This window comes from Seriola aureovittata, chromosome 19 (assembly GCF_021018895.1).
Source record: "Seriola aureovittata isolate HTS-2021-v1 ecotype China chromosome 19, ASM2101889v1, whole genome shotgun sequence".
In the NCBI taxonomy this organism is placed as follows: domain Eukaryota; kingdom Metazoa; phylum Chordata; class Actinopteri; order Carangiformes; family Carangidae; genus Seriola; species Seriola aureovittata.
This window is the reverse complement of record NC_079382.1, coordinates 8,884,215-8,894,601: the sequence shown is the minus strand read 5'-3', so window position 1 is coordinate 8,894,601 and position 10,387 is coordinate 8,884,215. Positions and strand designations below refer to the sequence as shown.

At 38.9% G+C, this 10,387-nt stretch overlaps 1 protein-coding gene across 1 annotated transcript; it reads left to right on the top strand.

Annotated features, from left to right (window-relative positions):
- Positions 1 to 9: 9 nt before the first annotated feature.
- Positions 10 to 2,018, top strand: pigh (phosphatidylinositol glycan anchor biosynthesis, class H). Its single transcript, XM_056405310.1, has 4 exons — positions 10 to 480; positions 963 to 1,172; positions 1,321 to 1,404; positions 1,568 to 2,018. The coding sequence occupies exons 1-4, from the start codon at positions 304 to 306 to the stop codon at positions 1,637 to 1,639; spliced, it is 543 nt and encodes a 180-aa protein (XP_056261285.1). The 5' UTR covers positions 10 to 303; the 3' UTR covers positions 1,640 to 2,018.
- Positions 2,019 to 10,387: the final 8,369 nt, after the last annotated feature.

The window sequence follows — 10,387 nt, the reverse complement described above, 5'->3', positions numbered from 1 at the left end:
TTTTTTGGCTCTAATCCACTTATACTTGTGCTGGGAACACTAGCTTTTTGTCATTTCGTCCTTTCTCATTTTATATTTAACAGCAGCAAACTAGCACATTGGTTATGTACGCATATGTTCCCTGTTACAGTCGCTAAGAAAGCACCGCTTTCTGTCTTCATATGCTGCTGACCTTGTCTGTTTACAGCAGGTAGCTAACGTTAGCTCAGCGCTAACCTAGCCTCACTGTTAGCTAACTGTGTCTGAGAGCTCGCTTAGTGCTCGTGTTTTTTCTTTACTCACCCTGTTTTTGTCGCGTTTATCATGGAAGATGAGGCCTTCACTGACATTAATGGCAAAGCAATATCTCTGGACTGTCAGAGTCACTCCAGCTTTTGCAGAGAGTTCATTGTCAGCTCCTCCAAAGTGTCCATCGGCAAGGTGATGGTGTACACTTGCTCTGTTTGGCTTTTATCATACGCTGTGTTCTTCTTCACTGAGGTAAGACAAGTAACTTTATGGCTGACATTACAACACAGTCCTTCCTACATGACTCACTGTGATAATAAGTAAACCAAAAAAATCACGTCATTGCACTGTAAAATCTTGAAAAGTAAAGTATACAGTTTTGAATTTTGTAAACTTAATTACTGTTCAACCTGCTTTCACTTTATATTATCTCTTCTTGACCATGCTAAACATCCCAGAGTAGAGATTGTATGAGAGCGCCAACAGTCATGTTACTGTATGTATTGTTTATTATGTGTTTGTTGCCAATATTGTTAAGCTCTAATAGGTTTCATAATTGCTATAACTGATTTAGTTAAGCAGATCAAGATACCATGGGTGGACAAAATACTCTTTTTGATCTGTAAATGGTCATACCATCCTTTATCATTTTTGAGCGTGATAGTGGGGATTCATCACATAAACATGTTACACTGAACAGGACCTGCATGTGAATGTCTTTCCCTCTCTTGCAGAACACTGCTGTTCTTTCCAGTGCTATAGTCATCACCCTGGTTGGCATGATGCTGCACATCCACTTTGTGAAGGTGGACCACGAATCCCTGCTTGTCATTGGGTCCTTAGGCATTCAGGTGTCCTCCAACTACGCCTCAGGCCGTGAGACCACCACTTTCATTGAGATGAGCAAGATCAAGGATATTGTCATCAATGAAGCAATTTACATGGTGAATAAGTACATTTCTGTTCTGTGTGAATTTACATGAATAATACCATCATTGTACAGTACTTATTTTACAGTTACAATTATTTCACTTTATACTTTTGTGAAATGAGTGGATTGACGTCTAATGTTTTTTGGTTTTTTTATGTCAGCATCAGATCATTTACTACCTTTGTGTACTGCTCAAGGACCCTTCAGAACCTAATGCAGTGTCAAACGTTGTGCCATTGTTCCAGGTGAGGATGAATGCTCAGTGCACCCACATCTCAGACAGAAACTTGCTTTTGACAAATTACTTTCAGTGTTTTGTTTCTTGCTTACCTCCTGTACAAAGGCTTTTATTACACAGTGCCATTCACAGTAACCTGTTTCTAATGAACATTGTTCTTCATCTTTCAGAGTTCAAAGCCGAGGCTTAACTGCTTGGTGAAGGTTTACAAAAGCTGTCAGGAGATTCTTTCAAAGTGCTGATGACACACATTCATACATGCAGCATACTTTTTATATTTCTTTTTTTCAAGTCATTTTCTTTTCATTGAATGGAAGCAGAAAGCAGGTATGCCTCCCTCCATCCATCCATTAGCTATAATGTTTATCCTTTGAGGGTTGGTTGTGTCATAATGACTCAATGTTGTAGTTTGTTGTGTAGTTACTTGAATAACTTATAGCACTGGTCATAGACTATTGTTTAAACCTAAAGAGCCAAACTTTTTAACTGTCACTGTATGAAAATGAATTAAAAACAGTTTTGCATTGAAACTTGAATTGACTAATTAATCCTAATAATTTTTCTGTATTTTACACTGTATTTTTTGATAAAAATAAATTTGATTAAACAAAATAATTTGTGGTCTGTTTTTGAGTTGTACTTTTTTTCCCCAGTAGGGGGCAGCACCACACTTCCCCAAACTCATAATCTCAAGTAATCGGGCCCAAGAAAACTGAATCAAACTCTTATGTATTTATCAATATTAGATACATATGAGTTGTGTCTATAGCACTTCAGATGTACAGTGAGTTTGTCTCAGTCTTTGTCTGTCCACAATGTTAATTACATAAGCAAACTGCTTCTGAATTGAGCTTGTATACGCAGAAAACTTAGAAAGGACTTCTTGAAGGGGATGTATAAATGTGTAGTGTCAGTCGTGCTGTGTGTAGAGTATATTTTTATAAATAACATCCACACCCTCTTCCTCAAAGATATTTTCACTTCCTCATAACCATACCTTCATCTGGTAGGGAGAGTTGGTCACGTTTACCTCAGCCGGCAGTCACCTCACTTGTGACTGTTGATATTACCACACCTGTTTTCAGAAATGCTACTTGAGGTTAACTCAGACCAAATGACAATGGCAGTGTATGTAGGAGCAGTTTTAGAATAAGTGTTGTTGCAGAGGAATGACCCTTGCACACTTTGCCTTACAGTATTGGCCTTAACTCCTGATAGGAATTTGTAAAGCGTATAAGAATGTAAATTATGTCCTGGCACTACTTTTTGTTAGATTGTAATAGGAATAATTGTTATCTCCTATATAAAGCATGATGCTGCATCTACATTTTTCAGACAAGTAGTCATGTTCAAAGAAGTTTATTTTATTAACTCACCATGTCAAATACTTTGAGATTACATCAAAACAAAGAAGGAAGAGTTTAGCACAGCTGAGTCAGGTACATATTTACACAGGATTTACTGTAAACCACTTTGTACTGCTGTTGAAATAAAGTGCTGTATAAATGTAGTCAAGTAAAAGAATGTAAATAGAGAGGATGTGTTCAGTATTTTCAACCAGGATGAGAAAGGGTTCCTCACAAAAACTACATATGATTGTAACTAATTTATAACAGTGTGATTGAACATATAATGGGTAACCACTGCCAGCAGCTTAAAGTTCAGAGCCCTTGTTTTCACCACCACTCGGTTTGGGTTTCTCGCCAGGCCTTGCTTTTTTCCATCCATTCTAATTCTCGGCAACCATCTGTAGCTCCCAATCAGACCTGTGTGTGAACTCCGTGTTCCACAGGCCAACAAAACAAGCAGAAGGGTGTGATTTTCATGGGGCGAAGCATTACGCTGCTGTGAAGAGTGGCCCTCTGACGGGATAATTGTCCCTCCTGGAGGTGTGAACCGGCCAGGAACCAGGCAGAGGGGAAAACCTGGGAGTGACCAGGAGTGACACCTCCTCAGGGCTTCTGAATAGGCCTCATAAACCAGCAGTATCCCCACTGAGTCTAACTCTTAGGCAGGGTAAAGGTTTGGCAGGGCAGAAACACAGTGAGGCTTTCTTGAGCCAGAGGTGTGGACTGTTAATTACCCTTGTTTACAATAGGGTTGTAATTAGACATTAACTTTTTTGATTTGCCCACAGTATTTCTGTGGATGTTTTTCACTTTCAAATAGTCATTGATAAAGACTGAACTCTGGTTGTCTTTCTTGTAACTGCTGGTTTCCATTAAATTTGTGTTTTTTATGTAATTCATGGTTCATTATCTTAATGGTGACTGTCTAAAACCAGCTTATGGTGTTTAGGGTGTTAGAATCTCGTGGTTTAGCAGGAGGGGAGGGATAGGAGTCCCACTGAGATGGGGAGTTGCCCCTTTACCGCCTGCAGTGCAAAAACACACACACACACACACACAGACATATGCACACATTCAAATTCACACAAACAAATCATAATCATGACACACTCAGACGTTGCTCTTATTCCCTTTCTTGCAGAGAGTTCGATAGCCTACATTACCACTCTTATATTTATCTCTGCAATATGAAGCTACAGCCAGCAGCCAGATAGCTTAGCTTAGCATAAAGACTTGTAACAGGAGGAAACAACTAGACTAAATCCACCTACCAGCACCTTGAAAGCTCACTAATTAACACATTATATTTAGTTTGTTTAATCTGTCCATAAATCTAGGCACAGAAAGACAATTTGCTGTTTCACAGGGGGATATGTGTGGGTCTTCACTGAGACTGCTCCCAGCTAAGAGATAGCACAGCACATAAATGTCTGGAAAATTGTGATTTGTAGTTCTTACATAAATGGTTTAAACGAATGAGGTATAACATGTTAGGTAAAGAACTTAAGAGGTGCTGCGAGGTGGATTTTGCTGCTGTCCCACAAAGTGGGGTTAACTGTTCTCTCCTGGTTCCAGTCTTTATGCTAATCTAAGTTAACATTTTCATATATTTTCCATATGGGTATGAGAGTGGTATCAATCTTCTCATCAAACATCAGAAAGAAAGCGAGTAAGTGTATTTCGCAAAATGTCACACTAAGTCACACATTTACTGTATGTAACCTTTACTTCAGGGTACATTAGAGGCGCACACAATGGATTTAACAGAAAATATGTAAATACATCAATATATTTTACATGTGCAATGACTTGTGATCTGGTGCAACAGAAACTGTTTGCCTACAATGGTATAATTCTGTGTAGTGTTGTGTCTTTGTCTTGTTTTTCCCGGCTGACAGACGCTGAAGGAACAAAGTTGATTGTTTGAAAAGTGTCCGTTTATCTGCTCCACCTACCGGTCCATACAGGCAGGTGTAACCTGATGTCAGTTTGAATTTGAATCTCAAAAAAAATCCCTCCCTGCCTCACTGTTAACGTCAGAGGGAGTTTTACAGGTCACTTCATCCTCTCTCACTGAACGCAAATGAACATGAATACAGTGCTATGGTCTCATATGGAAGTGTATCTTCCTGTAGGACATATATTTGCATATTCCCCGGATAGATTTTCTTCATTGAGGGGTTTACTTCGTGTGTCATGTAAAGTTAACTATTTTTTTTCAAAAGTTAGTTGAGATATTCTTTTTTTTTTAATTATTTTTATTATCATTCTTTGCATTTTGGACATGTAATAATGTGATTTTCCAGTTTACCCTGACTGTTTGTCATTAGAGCTTACCTTGGGGACTTTAACTGCAGAACCTTATTGTTCTTCTCCCTAACGCTCAAGATGTACCTGATCACCTTTCTGTTCAAACCAGTGTGTCCTTTTGTGCATCCAGCATGGACAGGCCAGTGCAGCCTCATCACTGCAAGAAGACTACAGGAAATGTCTAGAATAAGTCATTTCAAGGCAATGAAATACTTAAATAAGAAAAGATTTGGTTATATGTAAAAGATAGTAAAAACAGACTTGTTTATATATTGTCACTAACTGACATTTTACTATGCAATGGTTTGACAGATTTACAGAAAACAAGCGCTATTCAGCAAGTTCAACGGTGCTCAGCCTCCTCCACACTAAACGAGACTGTGGTCACATTAATGACAGCAGAGGCAGAGATAAGACTAAGCTGCAGGTTGAAGTATAAGCCTGGTCTGCTGGGTGGCATTGCAGAACCGGTCTTGACACAAAGGAGTATTTATCAAACTCTGTGGAACCTTTCTGGTAACATGATCCACTGTACATTGTAGCTGCTAAAGATCATTGTGAAAAAAGTCCATGATATAAAACCAAATGTCATTTCAAGTCCTCCTCTAACCCTTCTCTTTAGACTTTGTCTTTCTTAGTGACACTGAGGGTCTTTGAGCTGTGAGAAGTTACGTTGGTTGTAAAATCAACATATGTTCAAAGACTTTGTGTAATCCATCAACCCGTTAACTGCAGGCTGTGACATTATACTGCTTTTAACGTCTGGAACAATCTTGATAAATTGTTTTTTTCTTCAGGGAAAGACTTGCTTTTATTTGCTCAGAAACCAGTTTCCTTCCTGGGGAGGAAAGTCCAATGTTGCCTTCTTTCTGTCCTCTGACAGGAGACAATAATGGACCTCATTGTTGAGGTTTACCCCAGTTTTTATCACCTAATCCAGCTACTCGGCCGCTGCCCGGTGAAACTTTTAGATATTGTTAATATGAGTTGCTCATCCGGTTGAGCCTTTAGCATCCTGTTGAGCCTTTAGCATGATGGCAGCCAAGCTGATTTTTCTAATCCACCAATCAGTTTAAATGTAAATTAGGTTTTTGAAAAGTACAATGATACAAATGAAAAGGATTCTGCTCAGGCCACGCCCTCGCGGCGTCACCTGGTAGATGTGAGGTAAGTGAGACGAACTTCTAGTCGGACCAGCTGGCAGCAGATAAGAGAGCTGAAGCCTGCTCTACAGGTCTGTCAGGGGAGCTGACAGCAGAGAGCTACATGCAAACACACCACCGTTTTCTCTGTTTGTCTCTAAAGAAAAGAGCCAAGCCATTGTCATGAGTCTCTACGGGCATGTGGTTTTGTGTGTGTGTTTATGTGTGTATGAAGGCAGGCCTAAACTGCCATTTTCAAATCCTCTGGCCATATTTGATCGCTACAAGTTTGCTTTTAATGTATTGGAATTATTTGATTTGATTTACCCTCTATATTGTGTGTATCCTCATTACATTGCACTCCCATATCAGTAATAAACTATTGCTGTGTGATGACAGCTGCTCACTCGCTTCACTTCCAGTGGAGCCACAGTATCTGTGACCAGTGATTGAGTCAGAATGAATGTCATTTGCATAAAACTTTAAAGGCAATAAATTTAAAAAGGACGATCAATAAAGAATTTTTTTTTTAATTTAGGCTTTAGAGAGATTCCTCTAATCCATGGAGTGTTTGTTTCGTTTTATTATTTTTATAATAAATCACGAAGAAAAAGCAAACCACAAACAAGATCACCAACTGCTCTGATTTTATTGTTGCCATTTCTTGTTTTGTGTTGATTCTCATCTTTTATTTTGTGTCAGTTCTGATTGTGAATCATCCCAACAACCAAAGCTCCCCTATAGACAGTGACTCATGTCGTGAGAGGCCTGTTTCCTTCATGTCTGATAATAGATAGGCATGTGCAGATATGTTTGTCAAGGATAAGTGTGCCTGCTCTGTAATCTGCTATTGCAGAGATGTGAATTTTGAAGATGGTATGTCATTTGTTCAGAAATACCCTCATGGTTGTCACATACCAATGCCATGCGCACTACTCACTAAATGACATCACATTTAACAATAGACAGGATGAGAGAGAGAGAGAGGATTAGAAAACAACCACAATGAAGATGAAGGACAGGAACACTGTACTGTCACCTGTGTTCTTGGAATATGAATTTCTCAGTCACATCTCCATTATTAAAGTTACACTGTGAATGACACACCAACAGTAAAACAACTCTGCTTCCTTTTACTGTTAATTTAAAGGAAATATTCCTCTAAATAAACACATAAGCTGCGATACTTCTCTTTCTTACAGTTCATGAAAAAAAAAAAATCTGGGAGATGGTTTAACATTAAAGTGACTTAACATCACATGATTAAACCTGTAATCTTGGGTTTACTCAGAGCAACAACAGCGAAAGCCAAATTCTACAGAGGTTCATGCAGCAGGATGAGACTGTGTCATGATCCTGATTCTTGAGAGGCCCCACAGCAAGTTTCTGTCACGTCATGAGTACATGACACACCAGTGGTGGAAAGTTGTGTCCTTCAGTTTCCAGTCTTTATGCTAAGCTAAGATAGCTCTCTCCTGGCTGTATAGCTTAATATTTACCAAAGACACACAGGAGTGGTATTAATCTTCTCATCTTCCTCTTGCTAAGAAAGCTGATAGATGTATTCAAGTCAATTCAATAAACTTTATCTAAAGGGCACATATAGCAGACATTAAATATTTCCCAAAATATCACATTATTCCTGCCAGTGAAGTAGAAGTAAGGAATACTTCTTCCACCCCATAGCCAACTCTAATGATTATAAAAATTAATTTTCAGTGGACTGATTATATCTCATTATGTTCTATATTAGTCTGACTTTCTAATGGTATTGGATCATTCTGTTTTAATACTGAGGCGTCTAGTGATGCTAAAAAAAAATACTGATTCATAGGAAAGTGAATTTTTTCTTTTTCTCTTCTCAGTAAATGTGCCTCAACCACACACACAGACACACTCCTTTGATGGTGGTGACACAAACTGGAGTAATCCGATTTACTGTGACTAACCGGACAACAACCAGCCGCTCTCTGCTGAACATGTCCTGACAAAACTTATCGCTCTCGCAGAAAGCCGAGCGAAACACACAATATCTATTGTCATTAACCCATTAGACTACATCATGTGTTGGCAAACAGTCATCACTGTCTGCCCGTCTGAGTTTTGGGGAACCTGTGTTTACATGTTACCTGCATACACTCATACTGTGTACCTGCTCTAATATATCTACTAATATAATTGGTGTTTGTATGTGTGTGAGTACATGTGTGCTTATCCACACGTGTGTAGCAGAGGTTTTGTGGGACAACAAGAGCTGTACTGACTTGCACCGTGCCCTCGCTTGCTTCACCGCCACCATGTGTGATAAATGTCACAACATCCCCCACTGCCTCCCTCCCCTCCTCATCCCCCAACGCCGCTGTGAGAACACCTCACCCCCTTGATTCCCAGACATGGACACACCCAATGTACAGACTCACCTCCAATCAAATCCAACACTTCCCATATGCAAAGAGGGCTCAGTATTCCCTCCTAAACATGGTTAATTTTCACTTCTGAAAACTATAACACACGTAATCATATTTAAACTCTAAACTGTGCATCTCGCCCTCGCTTCTCCAGCTTAGTGTCAGATTAAGATGCCGCTTGATAAACAGCATGAAACCAAACTAAATCTTACTGCTGTGGCACAATATTGAATCGTTATTCACTGTAGCTTTGATATTAATATTCACCTGTTTGGCACAATAGGAAAGCAAAATCTTGAATAATATAATATTGTATCTTTCTTTTTATCTTACTCCATCAAAGTAATTGTGCAAATATATTTTTTATTTCATTTTTATACCTTATTTTTTGGTAGAAATCGCCGATTGTGCTCTGGCTAGCTAGGTCATTATACAAGCAATCTGAATCAGCCAAAATCATTCTTCAACCATGGACTGCAAATTCATTCTGTCCAGGAAGTTACAGTCACAAAGAAGTTGATCTGGAAAAGAAACTCATTTCAAAAAAAGAACAAAAGCAGAGTCTCTTTTGGGCTGTTTTAATCCACAACCAATGTGTATCTCACACTTGCTAATGATGACTAGTCGTGTCACTCCCGAAAAAACCCCAGCCAAGCCTTTCAGGACAGATTGTCGTTGACTCTTTTAATTCATATCAGAAGAAAGGTGTTAAGATCTGACGTAGCTCACTCCTACTCTCTATTCTGGTCAGATAATAATACAGTTGTTTACTGGTAATCTTCAGGACAATATGTAGGCAGATGTGTCCTGTAGAGAGGACAGTGTGTTGATAACAATGATAAGATTGTGACACCTTTAGTGAGTAAACCATCACTCAAACTTTAGTCAGATTGCGCCTGTTTTTCTTCAACTTAAGGAGGTGAAGAGGGCTGAACATGATGGTTTCACAATAAACACTGTCTTGATGTATTATTTAAATACAAGTACTACTGTGTAATATTAGAATTTAAGAGGACTTTTTAATGTTAATTCATCCAACTGGTAGCTGTTACAATGACTCTCAACATACTGTATTTGATTATTTGTCACTTTGTATCACACATACATGACTTGCAGCACTGGTGCCGACACACATACAGTATATCTAGTTTATCTAGAATTTCTAGTATTGTGTGCTGCTTATTGCTGCATTGATTCTCCTACACCTCTGCAGGATATCACATTATAGCATGTACTTGTATAAGCATTGCAGGTTGGTGCTGTATAGTACTGAAGCTGTATTGGGTGTTTCATTGTCTATGTTTTTTGTGCTTACACTGCAAAGCAAGACAACAAATAAGTGTCACAGTATGATTGTGAATTCAGGGAAAGCAAATAAAGAGTCACAACTGTTGATTGCACTACTTTCTCGCAGCTTTAGCATCCTTTGTGTCCTGAGCTGTGGAGAGCTAAATAATGTCCAGCATGTCTATAGGTCGTCAGTAACATAATGAGACCTGAGGTGAGGCCTGATTGAAGTGCTAATGTCCTAATCATTGGCTGAGTGCTGAATGCACTCTTCAGCTGTCTCATCTCAGAAGCTGCATGTGCTTCAGTTCTGCACTGCTTTGATCATGTGTGGTCACTGATGTTCACTATAAAGTCATTATATCCCTTGATGATTGAAGATTAAGGATACAACTGACAACATACAGTATAATAGAAAGACCTCTATCTGATAATTCTATGAATGGCTCAGGTGTATTTCACGCCCTTGGATATGACATTACAGAGTCTTACAA